The sequence below is a fragment of the Lampris incognitus genome, chromosome 9, assembly GCF_029633865.1.
Source record: "Lampris incognitus isolate fLamInc1 chromosome 9, fLamInc1.hap2, whole genome shotgun sequence".
Taxonomy (NCBI): Eukaryota; Metazoa; Chordata; class Actinopteri; order Lampriformes; family Lampridae; genus Lampris; species Lampris incognitus.
Window position 1 is genome coordinate 46,904,111 of NC_079219.1, and position 20,569 is coordinate 46,924,679.

Consider the following 20,569-nt stretch of genomic DNA (forward strand, 5'->3'; position numbering starts at 1 on the left):
ATGCATATCCCTTGATTGTCTTTAAAGATTGTGAGATCTATAAAATGTATGCTGTCCTTGCTGTAATCTAGAGACAGCTTAATGTTCGGGTTAATAATGATCAAAACTATATGGAAAGCTTTTAGTTCTCCCTCTGACCCAGACAAAAACAAACAGACATCATCAATGTACCATTTGTTGAATGTACCATTAAAGACATTTTAGTTGTTAAAAAACAGAGTGCCTTGGAGTTTTCCAGTGAGTTTTGTGTCTACACATATCCCTATCCAAAGAGTACCTCAAACGAACTTTATTGGAGTCCAGGAAGCACTCCTACCCAAGCATTTTTGATGGATTCAGATGAGTTTACCAGTGGTTGTCATTTAAAGAAAAAAACTGAAGAAAAAAAAACACCAAAAAAAAAAAAGGTTTCTAAGATACATGGCATTTGGCACATGTCTCTTAAAGGACATGTCACTTTTGACATATTCATTGTCATGTCTAATCAGGTGTGGTACTGTATGAGGAAGTCGGGAGTTGCAGAGAAGTATGTAGGAGTGGTGCAGGATATGTATGAGGGAGGTGTGACAATGGTGAAGTGTGTGGTTGGAATGACAGATGGGTTCAAGGTGGAGGTGGGATTACATCAAGGATTGGCTCTGAGACCTTTCTTGTTTGCAATGGTGATGGACAGGTTGATGGACGAGATCAGGCAGGAGTCTCCGTGGACTATAATGTTTGCGGATGACACTGTGATCTGTAGCGAGAGTAGGGTGCAGGTTGAGGAGAGCCTGGAGAGGTGGAGGTATGCACTGGAGTAGAGGAATGAAAGTCAGTAGGAGCAAGATGGAATACATATGCGTGAATGAGAGGGAGGACAGTGGAATGGTGAGGATGCAAGAAGTAGAGGTGAAGAAGGCCTATGAGTTTAAATATACTGCTCAAAAAAATAAAGGGAACACCTAAAAACACAATATAGACCTCGATGAATGAAATATTTCAGCTGAAAATCTTTATTTATTAGACAGAGGAATGTGTTTAGAGCAAAATAACCAAAGAATGATCAATGGAAATCAAAATCATTAGCCCATTAAGGTCTGGATTCAGAATCATACTCAAAATCAAAGTGGAAAATGAGAACATAGGCTGATCCAACTTCTGTGGAAATTCCTCAAGACGATTCAAAATGAGGCTCAGTAGTGTGTGTGGCCTCCACGTGCCTGTATGCACTCCCTACAACGTCTGGGCATGCTCCTGATGAGACGACGGATGGTCTCCTGAGGGATCTCCTCCCAGACCTGGATCAGGGCATCGGTCAACTCCTGGACAGTCTGTGGTGCGACATCGCGTTGGCGGATGGTACGAGACATGATGTCCCAGAGGTGCTCAATTGGATTCAGGTCTGGGGAACGTGCAGGCCAGTCCATAGCATCAATGCCCTCGACATACAGGAACTGCTGACACACTCTGGCCACATGAGGACGAGCATTGTCATGCATGAGCAGGAACCCAGGGCCCACTGCACCAGCATATGGTCTGACAATGGGTCTGAGGATCTCATCCCGGTACCTAATGGCAGTCATGGTACCTCTGGCTAGCACGTAGAGGTCTGTGCGGCCCTCCAAGGATGTGCCTCCCCAGACCATCACTGACCCACCGCCAAACCGGTCATGCTGGAGGACGTTGCAGGCAGCAGAACGTTCTCCACAGCGTCTCCAGACTCTCTCATGTCTGTCACATGTGTTCAGTGTGAACCTGCTCTCATCTGTGAAGAGCACAGGGCGCCAATTGCGAATCTGCCAACCAAGATGTTCTCTGGCAAAGGTCAATCGGGCTGCACGGTGTTGGGCTGTGAGCACAGGCCCCAATTGTGGACGTCGGGCCCTCATACCATCCTCATGCATTCTGTTTCTCACTGTTTGAGCAGAAACCTGCACATTAGTGGCCTGTTGAAGATCGTTTTGTAGGGCTCCGGCAGTGCTCCTCCTGTTCCTCCTTGCACAAAGGACCAGATAGCGGTCCTGCTGCGGGTTTGTTGTCCTCCTGCGGCCCCCTCCACGTCTCCTGGTGTACTGGCCTGTCTCCTGGTACCTCCTCCATGCTCTGGACACTGTGCTGGGAGACACATCAAATCTTCTTGCCACAGCACGCATTGATGTGCCATCCTGGATGAGCTGCACTACCTGAGCAACTTCTGTAGGTTGCAGATACCGCCTCATGCCACCTCTAGTGGTGCGGGCACTAGCAAAATGAAAAACTAACCAAAGATCGGCCAGAAAAGATGAGGACAGGCAAATGGTCTGTGGCCACCACCTGCAAATCCATTCCTGTTATAGGGGTTGTCTTGCAAATTGTCTAATTTCCACCAGGTGGAAATTAGACAATTTACCAAAAGGTGAAATTGATTCACAAATCAGTGTTGCTTCCTAACTGGACAGGTTGATATCTCAAAAGTGTGATTGACTTGGAGCTACATTGCATTGCTTATGTGTTCCCTTTATTTTTTTGAGCAGTGTACTTGGGGTCAACTGTCCAAAGTAACGAGGAGTGCAGAAGAGACGTGAAGAAGAGAGTGGGGCAGGGTGGAGTGGGTGGAGAAGAGTGTCAGGAGTGATTTGCGACAGAAGGTTACCAGCAAGAGTTAAAGGGAAGGTTTACAAGATGGTTGTGAGACCAGCTATGTTATATGGATTGGAGACAGTGGCACTGACGAAAAGACAGGAGGTGGAGGTAGAGGTGGCAGAGTTGACGATGTTAAGATTTTCATTGGGAGTGATGAAGGAGGACAGGTTTAGGAACAGTTATATTAGAGGGACAGCTCAGGTTGGATGGTTTGGAGACAAAGCAAGAGAGGCAAGATTGAGATGGCTTGGACATGTGTGGAGGAGAGATGCGGGGTATATTGGGAGAAGGATGCTGAATATGGAGCTGCCAGGGAAGAGGAAAAGAGGAAGGCAAAAGACGGTTTATGGATGTGGTGAGGGAAGACATGCAGGTGGATATATACATATATATACACACACACACACACACACACACACACACACATATATATATATATATATATATATATATATATATATAAATATAGATGTAGGAAACAAAAAACTTGAATACTAGCAGAACAAGCCTGTTTCGTGAGCCACACACTCATCAGCTGCCAAGGTGGCTAAACAACAAAGAAAGGGTGCTCTCGTCACGGTGACGAGAGATGACAATGGCAAAACAGAGATATACTATGTCGGTCTAACATAGGGAACATTTAAAAAGAGGTTTAATGCACACGTGTAGCTTTGAAACAACCATTTAAAGAACCGTTTAAAGAATGTAACATCTTTAATTCATTATATTTGGTCATTGGTGGACAGAAACTTTAATTATTCAACCACCTGGAAAATCCTCTCAAAGAACAATGCATATTCAACCAGTAGTAAAATGTGCAATCTATGTCTAACTGAAAAATATGTTATCATTTGCAAACCATAAATGTCCACATTGAATAACAGGAATGAATTGACCAGCAGTTGCAGACATAGATATAAGCACCTATTTTGTAATTACAAATATATCATGACAAAAGACAAATCACCCCCCCCCCAAGTTGGACCATTAGTGATCACGTGTTTTTGAAAATTTTGTACTTGCACATCGCCCTTCCCCATTGGTCAATGTGCATGTGATGTGCATGACGACGCAGTAGATGGTATGTCCTTCCTTGAGTAGTTTCATTGACAGCTGATGATTGCTTATAGCATGAAACAGGCTTGTACTGTCTCATAGAGAATTTACTTGACTAACTGGAATATATACACTCACTGGCCACTTTATTAGGTACACCTTGCTAGTACCGGGTTGGATCCCCTTTTGCCTTCAGAACTGCCTTAATCCTTCGTGGCATAGATTCAACAAGGTACTGGAAACATTCCTCAGAGAGTTTGGTCCATATTGACATGATAGCATCACGCATTTGCTGCAGATTTGTCGGCTGCACATCCGTGATGCGAATCTCCCGGTCCACCACATCCCAAAGGTGCTCTATTGGATTGAGATCTGGTGACTGTGGAGGCCATTTGAGTACAGTGAACTCATTGTCATGTTCAAGAAACCAGTCTGAGATGATTCGAGCTTTATGACATGGCGCGTTATCCTGCTGGAAGTAGCCATCAGAAGATGGGAACACTGTGGTCATAAAGGGATGGACATGGTCAGCAACAATACTCAGGTAGGCTGTGGCGTTGACACGAGGCTCAATTGGTACTAAGGGGCCCAAAGTGTGCCAAGAAAATATCCCCCATACCATTACACCACCACCACCAGCCTGAACCGTTGATACAAGGCAGGATGGATCCATGCTTTCACGTTGTTGACGCCAAATTCTGACCCTACCATCCGAATGTCGCAGCAGAAATCGAGACTCATCAGACCAGGCAACGTTTTTCCAATCTTCTATTGTCCAATTTTGGTGAGCCTGTGCGAATTGTAGCCTCAGTTTCCTGTTCTTAGCTGACAGGAGTGGCACCCGGTGTGGTCTTCTGCTGCTGTAGCCCATCTGCCTCAAGGTTCGACGTGTTGTGCGTTCAGAGATGCTCTTCTGCATACCTCGGTTGTAGTGAGTGGTTATTTGAGTTACTGTTGCCTTTCTATCAGCTCGAACCAGTCTGGCCATTCTCCTCTGACCTCTGGCATCAACAAGGCAGTTTTGCCCACAGAACTGTTGCTCACTGGATATTTTCTCTTTTTCGGACCATTCTCTGTAAACCCTAGAGATGGTTGTGCGTGAAAATGCCAGTAGATCAGCAGTTTCTGAAATACTCAGACCAGCCCGTCTGGCACCAACAACCATGCCACGTTCAAAGTCACTTAAATCACCTTTCTTCCCCATTCTGATGCTCGGCTTGAACTGCAGCAGATCGTCTTGACCATGTCTACATGCCTAAATGCATTGAGTTGCTGCCATGTGATTGGCTGATTAGAAATTTGCGTTAACAAGCAGTTGGACAGGTGTGCCTAATAAAGTGGCCGGTGAGTGTATATATATAATATTTGTCCTGGGTAAGATGCTAAACTGCAACCGCAGGCTGTAGAGGGGTAGCACCTTACCTCAGCAACAGCCCTTTGGCTAAGGACGACGTCCCTACTGATAGATCTGGTCCTCCTGCATGCCTGTATGGTACTTCCCATGGTGCCCAGTCCAGCCAACACACTGGGATAGGATAAGGGAACTCTGATTTCAAATCCACCTACTGCCTTGTGGTTTGATGCCTCTTTAGGCAAAGGCTGGGAGAAGGTAACTCTGAATTTAAATCCCCGGGCACAGTCTACCCAGCTGTCAGTACCCAGTAAGGGTAAACCAGTCAATTCGGCAGCGGTTCCGGCAACCGGCAGCTCCGTTTGTCAACTCGACAGCAGTTCTGGCAAAAAGCAACAGGATTCCTCTGCGGCCGTCTCGGCTACACTGTGCCACCGAACAACAGAGGATCTTGCCAAGGGACACTATGGAGCACCAAGTGGTGTCGTCATCTAGGGCGCAGCTTCACATGTGCCCCTGACCAAGGCGATGGGAGGAAATAACTGGAGTTGGTCCCCGGGCGCTGCACGGCGGCTGCCCACTGCCCCTAGCTACACAGCTAGGATGGGTTAAATGTAGAAAGTGAATCTCATTTGTATGTATGTACAAAGTGACTAATAAAAATATTCTAATATTTTTTTTTCAACACGGATAGAGGAAAAAAGTTTTAATGTTCTGCCCCTCATTAGTTGAGCCTTATAACTCCATTGACGGTTTCAGGGGGGAAAAAACGCTATATAGTATATATATATATATATATATATATATATATATATATATATATATATATATATATATCCATGAAACATGGATGATAGCACTGCATTTTAGATTTGAGACTTTACCTGCAACTCTTCTCCAATGTGCAATGGTAGGTTAGAAATGAGGAGTCTAGCATAATTATCATTAAAACAAAGCAATCACAGCTAACCCTTCAAAATTTTCTATTATCTGAAATACCAAATTAACTTTTACCAGTAATTTTTCCCAGTTAAGGATTTATTTTCAATTTCCTCCATCTATATTCATAAAGCAGTGTTTCCAGATGGGATGGATGAATTGTTAAATCTATGATAGATATTGTTTCTCTCAATATCACGCTGCAGGTCCTGACCTCGTTGCTGGGATAAATAAGAGCCATACATAATATCTTACAAAAACACCATGACACATTTCACTATTGATTTGCTTTCCTGCCTGGCTGATCTTCATTCCACAATGCAGGAGTTTGTTGAAGTGAGAGGCACCGGCATCGATCAGGAGATGACTCCTGAGTAAAATTTCATTTTGGTAAACTTTGAAGCTGTTCAGTGTTTTCTATACATTGACATGTGATGTTGTTCTGATGGATCAAAAATACTGATCCTTGGCTGACTCTCCTTCCAAAACGTCGACATTATTCTGAGCTCAACAGCAGTTTTTGTACCTGTTAATGGGCCCTGTTTGTAAGTGGCACTTTGGAACAATGGATGAAATGTGTTGTCATTTTGCAGTATTGCTTCATTTCTACAGTGCACAAAGTCTGTAAATTTCATTCCTGTATGTAATTATCATTCATCGCATGGCATAAAAGCAGTTAAGAAACTCTATTCTCTAATAACTCTCTTGCGGGCTTTGAAAAATTACCATTTTTAAACATCCATCTTCTTCTGTTATCTCTAAAGACCTCTTGGTAGAACAACATTATAGGAATAATGCATTGTTTTACCCAAAAAAGATAAACTTCATAATTTCAAGGGGCTTTATCTATTTCCCTTTGCAGATGGCATCCCTGGCATAACCTCCCTCCCACCCTCCTCTTCAATGAGAGTCACACAACCGCTAATGTCCATGGCAAACCCCATGATGTCTATGATGGCGCCCTTAGCATCAGCACCAGCCTCAGGTGCCACCATAGCTGCAGAACCTACCTCAGCTGTCAGGGGGGAAGAAAAGGTGCAGAAGCCCAGCTCACCCTCAGAAGCAGACTTGGAACATGAGGTGGAAATGGACGCAGAGACGGAGGAGGAGAAAGCAAGACGTCTTCTGTACTGTTCGCTCTGCAAAGTGGCCGTCAACTCGGCCTCACAGCTGGAGGCTCACAACAGCGGTGAGTGACGAGTCCTGACATTTCCACTGTGTCCCTGAGGGCCTACGAGTCGGGTCACTCACCCTTTACTTTCCGCAGTTTACTGCTTGTGGCAGTGCAAAGCATTTCCAGTGAAGAGTCGTGTCCATCAATTGATCTTGAGTTTCTGCAGCAATGGTGACATAATTATTTGCTCATAGTCAAAAAAGGGACCATTAATGAGTATGTTGTGTTCTATAACATGATACAATTTCCACAAAGTCCCCCAGCATCCGGGCTGGAATGCATTTGTCATTGAATTAGGTATTCAAAAAAATGAATGAAATAATAATTATTGCAAATAGTAATTCTATACATGATTGTGTAGTGACTTACTTGCAGGTTAGATATTCATCATGGGGGCAAGAGACGGTCCCTTTAAGACAGTGGGCGGGGGTTAGCAAGGGGTATTGCGGGTAGAGACGAGGCTGAGGTTTTTAGCATAATAAACTGTTGACTTAGGTTTGTTGGTGAAAATAAACAACCCCACAGCTGTGTGGTCAAAAGGAGAAGTGGTCTCGTCTCCTTTCTTTCATCCTTCACAATAGACATTTATTTGGATTTATTTGCTAGAAACACATGACAATTGGGATATTGTGTGACAAAAGGTATCTGGATTTACCTGTAGCTCACCTTTGCTTTGAAACACTTGGGGAAAAATTAAGATGGTAAAATTACACTCACAGTTCCAATGTCCTGAGTGCCATGTAACCGGCCACCATAAGCATGATGTATGAGGCTCCCATATGGGCTGGACCCAGAACACTGTACTGTAAGCCCCACAGGCAGGGTGTATTAGAAGCACATTAAATATAGCTTACCACTGAGCATGTCATCTTCAAAAGCATCCCCAAGTGAAGGCTCATTGGCTGATGGATCTTCTCAATCTCTTTCTATTCGGCAGGTACAAAGCACAAGACGATGCTTGAGGCCAGGAGTGGAGTGGGCTCCATCAAGTCATTTCCCCGGCCAGGAGTAAAGGGCAAACTCGCCACTCCCACCAAACTGTCGACAGGCCTGCAGAACAAAACGTTTCACTGTGAGACGTGTGATGTGCACGTCAACTCGGAGACTCAGCTAAAACAGGTGGGGGAGAGAGAGAGATACAGACTTGTGTGTACACTGGGAAATGGGCTGGTACAGATTCAGTGTGAAAATGTTCATCTTTTATCTTGATTGCTCATAGCGTTCACATCGAAAAGTTACATTTAGATTAAAAGAGCTTAAAGACAGAGGAGATTGTTTTTGAATCACATTATTAACATATGAATGCTCATTATTTCAGTAGATCAGAGATTTTTAAATTGCAAGACAGTCAGCCTCCCTTCAGGGAACCTCAAGTCACCAGGTTCTCTCCCTTTTTGATTAAAGGCATAATAATAATAATAATAATAATAACCCACTCCTTTTGAAATAAAGGGTTGTAACCATAAAGGGTTTGAACATGTTTATTTTGAAGACTCAGTCATATTACAATATCCCACATTTTAATAAAAATCAAAAAATGTGGTTAAGAATTATTGTATTGGTCAGTGCCTACTTATGAATTTTTCGGGAGTGAAAAAAAAAGAAAATTGAACATCAAGTTTTAACAAAACAGAATGGAGAACATGAAAATGTACACAACCCACTGGTGTGCAATGCTGCTTCCCAAAACCATGCATAAGGGCTTAGCCTGACCTGTTAAAGCTGGGGTAGGCAGTTTTTTTTTTCTTAGGGCACAGTCACACGTGTGAAATTAACATTGGTGAATTTTCATCTCCAATTCACTTCCATTCTGTGTGAGCGAAGGGGCCATTAAAACTGGCTACGAGTGATGCAGCACGTTGTGGCATACTGTTTTGAGGTGAACTTGTTGGATGGCCTGTTTGTATTTACCTCCTGTTGTTAGCGTTGAAAAGTGCTCTGTTATATTATGAAAAGTGCTCTGTTATGTTATGAAAAGTGCTCTGTTATGCACAAGGAATGTTTCCAGTCTGATCTCGAGTGCACAGCTGATAGGTATGTTGTTTGTTTATATGATGGTTTCAGTGTGGAAAAAGAGTGTCCAATGCGACGCAATAGTCGGAGGCTCACTTGCTATTAAGACACAGTGTAAGGGGCTGAAGAGTGATGTTGACATCATTTGGTGGGAGGGACTTAGCAGAATGATGGGAGACAGCAGAGAGAGGTAGAAGGATTTGCATTGTGATATTAAATGTTACCTACTGCAGCTTTAATGGGAGCAGTGAGGCTGCATCTTGGCTGCACACAGACAGTTAATAAGGGGTTGTACTTATGACAGGAACAAACAGGTTGCTCCCCACCTGCAGCCTTGACCAGTACATGCTTTTAATCATAAAATCTGAAAATCCTGTCTTTAAATACACATCATCATACTTTCTGCGCCTTCTGCTGGATTAATTTCAGATATTTTCTTGCTTTTCCCTGCTTTTGCTTCCACGCCTCCCCATAAACTCTTTGATGCTCACCACGGGGGGCAGGCACACACTTTGAAAACCACTTTTAATAGATAAGTAAATACATCTGGGACTATTTTGGATTTCACTGAGTTACAGAGAAGGGTCTTGTTGCACTATGAATGGACTCTTTGGCAAATTGGAGCCAGGAGCAGATCAATTGTTTCTAATAGACTTCACCTGTAAATAAAATATCCTGCATATATATATATATATACACACACTCACTGGCCACTTTATTAGGTACACCTTGCTAGTACCGGGTTGGACCCCCTTTTGCCTTCAGAACTGCCTTAATCCTTCGTAGCATAGATTCAACAAGGTACTGGAAACATTCCTCAGAGAGTTTGGTCCATATTGACATGATAGCATCACGCAGTTGCTGCAGATTTGTCGGCTGCACATCCATGATGCGAATCTCCCGGTCCACCACATCCCAAATGTGCTCTATTGGATTGAGATCTGGTGACTGTGGAGGCCATTTGAGTACAGTGAACTCATTGTCATGTTCAAGAAACCAGTCTGAGATGATTCGAGCTTTATGACATGGCGCGTTATCCTGCTGGAAGTAGCCATCAGAAGATGGGAACACTGTGGTCATAAAGGGATGGACATGGTCAGCAACAATACTCAGGTAGGCTGTGGCATTGACACAATGCTCAATTGGTACTAAGAGGCCCAAAGTGTGCCAAGAAAATATCCCCCACACCATTACACCACCACCACCAGCCTGAACCGTTGATACAAGGCAGGATGGATCCATGCTTTCATGTTGTTGACGCCAAATTCTGACCCTACCATCCGAATGTCGCAGCAGAAATCGAGACTCATCAGACCAGGCAACGTTTTTCCAATCTTCTATTGTCCAATTTTGGTGAGCCTGTGTGAATTGTAGCCTCAGTTTCCTGTTCTTAGCTGACAGGAGTGGCACCCGGTGTGGTCTTCCGCTGCTGTAGCCCATCTGCCTCAAGGTTCGACGTGTTGTGCGTTCAGAGATGCTCTTCTGCATACCTCGGTTGTAATGAGTTGTTATTTGAGTTACTGTTGCCTTTCTGTCAGCTCGAACCAGTCTGGCCATTCTCCTCTGACCTCTGGCATCAACAAGGCATTTTCGCCCACAGAACTGCCGCTCACTGGATATTTTCTCTTTTTCGGACCATTCTCTGTAAACCTAGAGATGGTTGTGCGTGAAAATGCCAGTAGATCAGCAGTTTCTGAAATACTCAGACCAGCCCGTCTGGCACCAACAACCATGCCACGTTCAAAGTCACTTAAATCACCTTTCTTCCCCATTCTGATGCTCGGCTTGAACTGCAGCAGATCGTCTTGACCATGTCTACATGCCTAAATGCATTGAGTTGCTGCCATGTGATTGGCTGATTAGAAATTTGCGTTAACGAGCAGTTGGACACGTGTGCCTAATAAAGTGGCCGGTGAGTGTATATGTGTGTGTGTGTGTGTGTGTGTGTGTGTGTGTGTGTGTGTGTGTGTATGTATATATATATATATATACACTACCGTTCAAAAGTTTGGGATCACCCAAACAATTTTGTGTTTTCCATGAAAAGTCACACTTATTCACCACCATATGTTGTGAAATGAATAGAAAATAGAGTCAAGACATTGACAAGGTTAGAAATAATGATTTGTATTTGAAATAAGATTTTTTTTACATCAAACTTTGCTTTCGTCAAAGAATCCTCCATTTGCAGCAATTACAGCATTGCAGACCCTTGGCATTCTAGCTGTTAATTTGTTGAGGTAATCTGGAGAAATTGCACCCCACGCTTCCAGAAGCAGCTCCCACAAGTTGGATTGGTTGGATGGGCACTTCTTGCGTACCATACGGTCAAGCTGCTCCCACAACAGCTCAATGGGGTTCAGATCTGGTGACTGCGCTGGCCACTCCATTACCGATAGAATACCAGCTGCCTGCTTCTGCTCTAAATAGTTCTTGCACAATTTGGAGGTGTGTTTAGGGTCATTGTCCTGTTGTAGGATGAAATTGGCTCCAATCAAGCGCTGTCCACTGGGTATGGCATGGCGTTGCAAAATGGAGTGATAGCCTTCCTTATTCAGAATCCCTTTTACCCTGTACAAATCTCCCACCATACCAGCACCAAAGCAACCCCAGACCATCACATTACCTCCACCATGCTTAACAGATGGCGTCAGGCATTCTTCCAGCATCTTTTCATTTGTTCTGCGTCTCACAAACGTTCTTCTTTGTGATCCAAACACCTCAAACTTGGATTCATCCGTCCACAACACTTTTTTCCAGTCTTCCTCTGTCCAATGTCTGTGTTCTTTTGCCCATCTTAATCTTTTTCTTGTATTGGTCAGTCTCAGATATGGCTTTTTCTTTGCCACTCTGCCCTGAAGCCCAGAATCCCGCAGCCGCCTCTTCACTGTAGATGTTGACACTGGTGTTTTGCGGGTACTATTTAATGAAGATGCCAGTTGGGGACCTGTGAGGCGTCTGTTTCTCAAACTAGAGACTCTAATGTACTTATCTTCTTGCTCAGTTGTGCAACGCGGCCTCCCACTTCTTTTTCTACTCTGGTTAGAGCCTGTTTGTGCTGTCCTCTGAAGGGAGTAGTACACACCGGTGTAGGAAATCTTCAATTTCTTAGCAATTTCTCGCATGGAATAGCCTTCATTTCTAAGAACAAGAATAGACTGTCGAGTTTCAGATGAAAGTTCTCTTTTTCTGGCCATTTTGAGCGTTTAATTGACCCCACAAATGTGATGCTCCAGAAACTCAATCTGCTCAAAGGAAGGTCAGTTTTGTAGCTTCTGTAACGAGCTAAACTGTTTTCGGATGTGTGAACATGATTGCACAAGGGTTTTCTAATCATCAATTAGCCTTCTGAGCCAATGAGCAAACACATTGTACCATTAGAACACTGGAGTGATAGTTGCTTGAAATGGGCCTCTATACACCTATGTAGATATTGCACCAAAAACCAGACATTTGCAGCTAGAATAGTCATTTACCACATTAGCAATGTATAGAGTGTATTTCTTTAAAGTTAAGACTAGTTTAAAGTTATCTTCATTGAACAGTACAGTGCTTTTCCTTCAAAAATATGGACATTTCAATGTGATCCCAAACTTTTGAACGGTAGTGTATATATATATATATATATATATATATATATATATATATATAGTAGAGAGAGAGAGAGAGAGAGCTTTTTTTTCTGGAAACCATCAATGGTGTAGACAAAAGTGATCAACAAATGAGCAGAATATTAACATACACTACCGTTCAAAAGTTTGGGATCACCCAAACAATTTTGTGTTTTCCATGAAAAGTCACACTTATTCACCACCATATGTTGTGAAATGAATAGAAAATAGAGTCAAGACATTGACAAGGTTAGAAATAATGATTTGTATTTGAAATAAGATTTTTTTTACATCAAACTTTGCTTTCGTCAAAGAATCCTTCATTTGCAGCAATTACAGCATTGCAGACCTTTGGCATTCTAGCTGTTAATTTGTTGAGGTAATCTGGAGAAATTGCACCCCACGCTTCCAGAAGCAGCTCCCACAAGTTGGATTGGTTGGATGGGCACTTCTTTGAGCAGATTGAGTTTCTGGAGCATCACATTTGTGGGGTCAATTAAACGCTCAAAATGGCCAGAAAAAGAGAACTTTCATCTGAAACTCGACAGTCTATTCTTGTTCTTAGAAATGAAGGCTATTCCATGCGAGAAATTGCTAAGAAATTGAAGATTTCCTACACCGGTGTGTACTACTCCCTTCAGAGGACAGCACAAACAGGCTCTAACCAGAGTAGAAAAAGAAGTGGGAGGCCGCGTTGCACAACTGAGCAAGAAGATAAGTACATTAGAGTCTCTAGTTTGAGAAACAGACGCCTCACAGGTCCCCAACTGGCATCTTCATTAAATAGTACCTGTTAGAGCCTGTTTGTGCTGTCCTCTGAAGGGAGTAGTACACACCGGTGTAGGAAATCTTCAATTTCTTAGCAATTTCTCGCATGGAATAGCCTTCATTTCTAAGAACAAGAATAGACTGTCGAGTTTCAGATGAAAGTTCTCTTTTTCTGGCCATTTTGAGCGTTTAATTGACCCCACAAATGTGATGCTCCAGAAACTCAATCTGCTCAAAGAAGTGCCCATCCAACCAATCCAACTTGTGGGAGCTGCTTCTGGAAGCGTGGGGTGCAATTTCTCCAGATTACCTCAACAAATTAACAGCTAGAATGCCAAAGGTCTGCAATGCTGTAATTGCTGCAAATGGAGGATTCTTTGACGAAAGCAAAGTTTGATGTAAAAAAAATCTTATTTCAAATACAAATCATTATTTCTAACCTTGTCAATGTCTTGACTCTATTTTCTATTCATTTCACAACATATGGTGGTGAATAAGTGTGACTTTTCATGGAAAACACGAAATTGTTTGGGTGATCCCAAACTTTTGAACGGTAGTGTATATCTGACATTTCATACATAAAAACTGGTGATGATAGAATAAGAAAATCATGGTAAAGCAACAGAAAAATCTAAACTGCTCAAGGGGTTCACATACTTTCAAGCAGCACTGTATGTTATGCACAATGCACGAGGAACGTATATACACACACACACACACACACACACACACGCGCGCGCATAACCTAGGAAGAAAAGCAAATGTACTGTTGTTGTTAAATCCCTTTCAAAGGCTCTTGAAAATCCAACCCAAATCCATTTTCTCCAAACTATCATATTTCATTGACATGTGCCCACACTGTCTGAACTTTTCAAATTTTACTCATAGCTGAAAGTTATTTTCCATTAATGCCATTCAAAGACTTGATTCTCTAAAATGTTAGATACAACTTTGGAGGTCATGGGTTGTTTTCAGTTTTTTCAACATCAAAACCTCAGCCAGCCAGGACTAATCAGTCCCCTGCCATGTCTGAGGAACATGTGTCATGCAGGAAACTCCAACATGTGAAAATATATCATTTTGGTGGAGGCTTTCATTCAAAGTGAAAGTGCTAGTATTAAAATACTTTACTACTACTAGTATTAGAACAGTACAATGTTTTTCATGGCCTGTTTTATTTTCATCTTCTTTTCAGCACATTAGCAGTCGACGTCATAAAGACAGAGCAGCTGGTAAACCAGCCAAACCCAAATATAGTCCCTACAGCAAACCACAGAAAGGCCAAACCAAGCAACCGGTGAGTCTACAGTGTGCTTTATTTAACTTATCAAAACAGAAGCCTTGGTCAAAACTCAACAACCACTATTTTCATTCTTTACATTGATTTTTGAGATAAACAAAACCCACATGTAAAGACAGAGCTAAACCAGTCTAACATCTAATTGACAAAACATTCCCATTTTGCAATTCCCAAAAATATGTTGAATGCAACATCCTATGCATATGCATACAATGTACTGTTCGTATGTTAGCTAGCCTCACTATATCTATCTATCTATCTATCTATCTATCTATCTATCTATCTATCTATCTATCTATCTATCTATCTATCTATCTATCTATCTATCTATCTATCTATCGATCTTATATACAGTGCATAAGGAAAATATTCACACCCCTTCACTTTCCCCACATTTTGTTATGTTACAGCCTTATTCCAAAATGGATTGAATTCCTTTTTTTCTCATCAATCTACACGCAATACCCCATAATGACAAAGTGAAAAAGGTTTTGTAGAAATTTTGGCAAATTTATTAAAAATAAAAAACTGAAATATTGCATGTACATAAGTATTCACACCCTTTGCTATGACACTCAAAATTGAGTTCAGGTTCATCCTGTTTCCACTGATCATCCTTCAGATGTTTCTACATCTTGATTGGAGTCCACCTGTAGTCAATTTAATTGATTGGACATGATTTGGAAAGGCACACACCTGTCTATATAAGGTCCCACTGTTGACAGTGCATGTCAGAGCAGAAACCAAGCCATGAAGTCAAAGGAATTGTCTGTGGACCTCCGAGACAGGATTGTATTGAGGCACAGATCTGGGGAAGGGTACAAAAAAATTTCTACAGCTTTGAAGGTCCCGAAGAGCACAGTGGTCTCCATAATTCGTAAATGGAAGAAGTTTGGATCCACCAAGACTCTTCCTACAGCTGGCCGCTCAGCCAAACTGAGCAATCGGGGGAGAAGGGCCTTGGTCAGGGAGGTGACCAAGAACCTGATGGTCACTCTGACAGAGCTCCAGCGTTCCGCTTTGGAGATGGGAGAACCTTCCAGAAGGACAACCATCTCTGCAGCACTCCCCCAATCAGGCCTTTATGGCAGAGTGGCCAGACGGAAGCCTCTGCTCAGTAAAAGGCACATGACAGCCCGCTTGGAGTTTTCCAGAAAGCACCTAAAGGACTCTCAGACTATGAGAAACAAGATTCTCTGGTCTGATGAAACCAAGATTGAACTCTTTGGCCTGAATGCCAAACGTCACATCTGGAGGAAACCAGGGACCTCTCATCACCTTGCTAATACCATCCCTACAGTGAAGCATGGTGGTGGCAACATCATGCTGTGGGGATGTTCTTCAGTGGCAGGAACTGGGAGACTAGTCAGGATCGAGGGAAAGATGAATGGAGCAAAGTACAGAGAGATCCTTGATGAAACCCTGCTCCAGAGCGCTCAGGACCTCAGACTGGGGCAAAAGTTTACCTTTCAACATGACAACGACCCTAAGCACACAGCCAAGACAACAAAGGAGCGGTCTGTTCCATTGCCTACCAACACAGGGATCTTCGGTTCGAATTCTTGTGTTTCCTCCAGATTGGTGGGGCGTCTCTACAGACACAATTGGATGTGTCTGCGGGAGGTAAGCTGGATGTGGGTATGTGTTCTGGTCGCTGCACTAGCGTCTCCTCTGGTCGGGGCGGGGGGGTGAACTGGGGGGAATAGCGTGATCCTCCCACGTGCTACATCCCCCTAGTGAAATTCCTCACTTTCAGGTGAAAAAAAAGCGGCTGGCGACTCCACATGTATCGGAGGAGGCATGTGGTAGTCTGCAGCCCTCTCCGGATCGGCAGAGGCGGTGGAGCAGAGACCGGGATGGCTCTAAAGAGTGGAGTAATTGGCTAGGTACAATCGGGGAGAAAAAAAATGGCGGGGGGGGGGGCACAGCTCAGCCATAGGTTTAACTTTCAACACGAAAATTACCCTAAGCACACAGCCAAGACAACGAAGGAGTGGCTTCGGGACAAGTCTGTGAATGTCCTTGAGTGGCCCAGCCAGAGCCCAGACTTGGACCCCATTGAACATCTCTGGAAAGACCTGAAAATAGCTGTGCAGCGACGCTCCCCATCTAACCTTACAGAGCTCAAGAGGATCTGCAGAGAAGAATGGGAGAAATACCCCAAATATAGGTGTGCCGAGCTTGTAGCTTCATACCCAAGACTTGAGGCTGTAATCGCTGCCAAGGGTGCCTCAACCAAGTACTGAGTAAAGGGTGTGAATACTTATGTACATGCAATATTTCAGTTTTTTATTTTTAATACATTTGCAAAAATTTCTACAAACCTTTTTCGCTTTGTCATTATGTAGATTGATGAGAAAAAAAGGAATTTAATCCATTTTGGAATAAAGCTGTAACATAACAAAATGTGGGGGAAAGTGAAGGGGTGTGAATACTTTCCGGATGCACTGTAAATATATATATATAGTAGTGGCCAGGGGAGGTGGTCATTCCAACTGTTGGCAGCTGTGTGCTGGAGGAGCGCAGGGGTTCATGGGACTGTTGCTGTTACCATTTGTTATAATTTATATGCCTCTCGACTCATTCTTCCATGCCAGCTTACCGCATTGGTGTCAGAAGTGGGATTCATTTGGCGTTATACTTTACCAAACAGTTCAATGTGATAAACCTCAACTGGATTCTTAAACATGTTATTTTTACATATGTAAGCGGATATCCTGATATTTATCGATATCATGTAAACCTCCCTATGATAGTCATGATACTGTTTTCCATACTGCCCAGCACTATGTTTTCATGACTACTTAAAATCTCTGGTACTTCTTGTCATCTGTGACAAACTTCTATCTGGTATCGCAGGCTTTTTGGAACGAGCGCTGAGGATTATTTGCAGGAAATAGATGTTCCAGGTCTGGCATCATGTGTAGAGGAGCAATGCAAGTATCTTATCCATTCATTTTAGTATTGATGTTTAGAATCATGTGAAATAACCGAACTGATCATTCTGCCAACGAGGTGTGATAATTTCCCTTATTCTTCAATTTCACAATTTTCCAGACCTCACTAATATTGATTAAAGTACAGCAATCTGCTCAATGTCAAGATATCAACACTTCTTAGGAAAAAAACTTCAAACCATATTAGACTCAAAAGGCATTGTCTCGGCCCAATGGTAGAAATATTTAAAGCCAAAAAAAAAGTGAGTTATAGACAGGATGATTTACTAAATGAGGCATTGAGATGGCCCCATTCTGCAGCGTTGGGGTTAACAGCATGGGGGAAACGACTTCTCTGGAGGCCATCATGGACAGAGTTAACGGACAGGAGCAGAAGTGATGAGCGGGGGAGAGTAAAGAATGCATCCCGCTGGGTTTGGATGCCTGACTCTGTGATTGATCATCCATGACAACCGCTGCCATCACGCCACCGTGCCACCATAACTTTTCCATTACTGTTATGCAAGATTAAGTCAGATCACTTTGGTGACATTTTTTTAAATTTAGTCTGTTCTTTTGATGCAGTTGTTTCTTTTTTCTGTCTATCCCTCCATCCATCTCTCCATCAGTCCAACCCACATTCTCATAACTTGGTCCTTTCTTTCGTTCTTTCTGTCTGCCTCTTTCTTTAAGTCTCTCTTTCTGTTTGTCTGTGTCTCTTTTTCTTTCTTTTGTCTGTCTTTCTGTCTCTTTCCCTGCTTGTCTGTCACTTTCATTATTTCGTCTTTCTCTGTCAGTCTGTTTGTCCTTCCATTTGTCTCTATCTAACCAGTCTGATAATTTGCAATGGAAACTCATTTGCCAAATTAAAAAATGAAACGTGAATATAACTGTATCATATGGTCAAATGTTTCTTCGTCTTCACGAGGGTGATGGTGGACGCTAACAGATACAGGTGGATGGAAGAAGAAATAGAAACCTTCTGCTAAATGAAAAAATAGAACAGTAATATCAGACGGGAAATAGTGGTATAATGCAGTTATTTATTTAACAAATGTGTCCATAAATAAAGAATTGATATGAACCAGATCTCCATAGACTCTGTCTCATGGCTGTTGAAGTTGGGACATATAGGACATGAAGAACTATATTCTGGGCTTTAGTCACGTAAAGAGATGTTTTTTTCCTGAGATTTTACTGTGTCCTATTTACATACAGTCAGACGAACTTGTGTACATCTTTTTTATGTCTGTCTATATTGTTTGAAGGTGTTCGATCGTAAGTTTACCCTAGCTTAGCTCAACTGCTAGATGTCTACCAGGATCATTAGCAGCCCCTCACAAAAGAAGGGAAATACACCTTCTCTGAAGCCGATCGTTGATTTTTTTTTTACTCGTTAGCCTAAAGTATTAATTTTTTTTTCTTAACCAACATTTTTACAAGTACTTGTAGAATCATTAGAAATTAGATTATCGTTTTAAACAATTTTTCTGTAATATGTGTTGTCTTCCACCATAGAAGAAGACGGATATATGCATTATGGAAAATTAGCTCAATCCCAGAAACTGAACTGTCCCTTTAAAAAGATCTGATGGACATGCACCCTAATTCATATGTTTTTGTGACATTTAATTATTAATATGAAATTTATTTGAAAGTTGGGTGGAAATGTGATTAGTGACTGCATGTTTGGGTTTCTTGATGATGGAGGCTCAAGGGGGACTCTAGTGACTTTTTTGTTGTTCTTTTTCTTTCTGTTTCAGGCAAAGATGACCATTAGTAAAGAGCTGTGCCAGCCTCTGACGACTCAGATTTTACCTGCTCATCTTGCCGCAGTTGCAGCAGCTATGAGCAATACATTCTCGCTTCGGTCAACCCACGGCACCAACCACGGTCCATCGCCGGCCCTCTTCCAGACCCAGAGCCTCCCTGCCGCTCTACTCCGTTCTGCTCCTGGACCTGTCCGGACCTCTCACCCGCCAGTTCTGTTTGCTCCCTACTGACTGTCAGATCGTGGATGTGCAGGATTCCTGCACAGGACCAATGACGTGCTTCAGCGGGACAAGAATCCATCCTCCTACTATGCATCTGAGCTACGGGACCTTTTCAGAGTCACTGGATGACAAATAAACCACACCTTTGTCAAACCGCTACCTTGTCTCCCCTTCTCGCTCCATGGAATATCTTTACACATCCAAAGTGTTGGATTCCCATTTTAAGATATCAAGTTGGATTTATCTCCGTGACAATTTCCAGTTGTCCGCTGGCCTGCTGTATCCCACCCACCCCTTAAAGAGCAGTGTGGGCTATGCTATGCTAATATCGCCAACTCACTTTCTGTGCCATTCTCTTGTCCACGGATCATGCCCAAGCCCTGGACCTGAATTTACCGCAATAATGTGTAAGACTAACCCATGAACTATGCAGTGTCATTTACCTGTGATGCAAAGGCACAGTTTTGAGCTATAAATGTGTGAGGGATTTAAAGAAACTGTGTGGCGCTAAGATAATAGATGAGTAGAATTTACCATTACTCAATAGTTCAAAATGCTGTTAATGATTTAAAAAATGAAAAGAGCAAGCAGATCCGTCTGACTTTGCTGTTTGCACTTTAAGCCCCTCCCAGTTGATGTCTACATCAGATGGATAGACTGTGTTAGATGGTAAGAGCCTGTCGTGTTTTCTCTTATGTAATGTGTGTATAATGTCTGTGTGTTCATATTTGTCCTTGCATAAATTTGTGTGTTTGTTTGTCAGTAATTGTGTGTGCCTGTAAGGGTGTGCGTGCTTGTGCATGTGTTCATGTGTGTCTGTGTGCTT

The 20,569-nt window shown here is 42.7% G+C and overlaps 1 protein-coding gene across 1 annotated transcript in view; it reads left to right on the top strand.

Moving 5' to 3' along the window:
- Positions 1-19,906, top strand: part of znf385d (zinc finger protein 385D) — a 190,692-nt gene extending 170,786 nt beyond the window's left edge. Inside the window, exons 5-8 of the mRNA XM_056286291.1 lie at positions 6,810-7,136; positions 8,059-8,240; positions 14,709-14,810; positions 19,513-19,906. Of these exons, the coding sequence (XP_056142266.1) occupies positions 6,810-7,136; positions 8,059-8,240; positions 14,709-14,810; positions 19,513-19,752 (851 nt within the window). The 3' untranslated portion in view covers positions 19,753-19,906. The remainder of the gene's footprint in view (positions 1-6,809; positions 7,137-8,058; positions 8,241-14,708; positions 14,811-19,512) is intronic.
- The last annotated feature ends 663 nt before the right edge of the window (positions 19,907-20,569 follow it).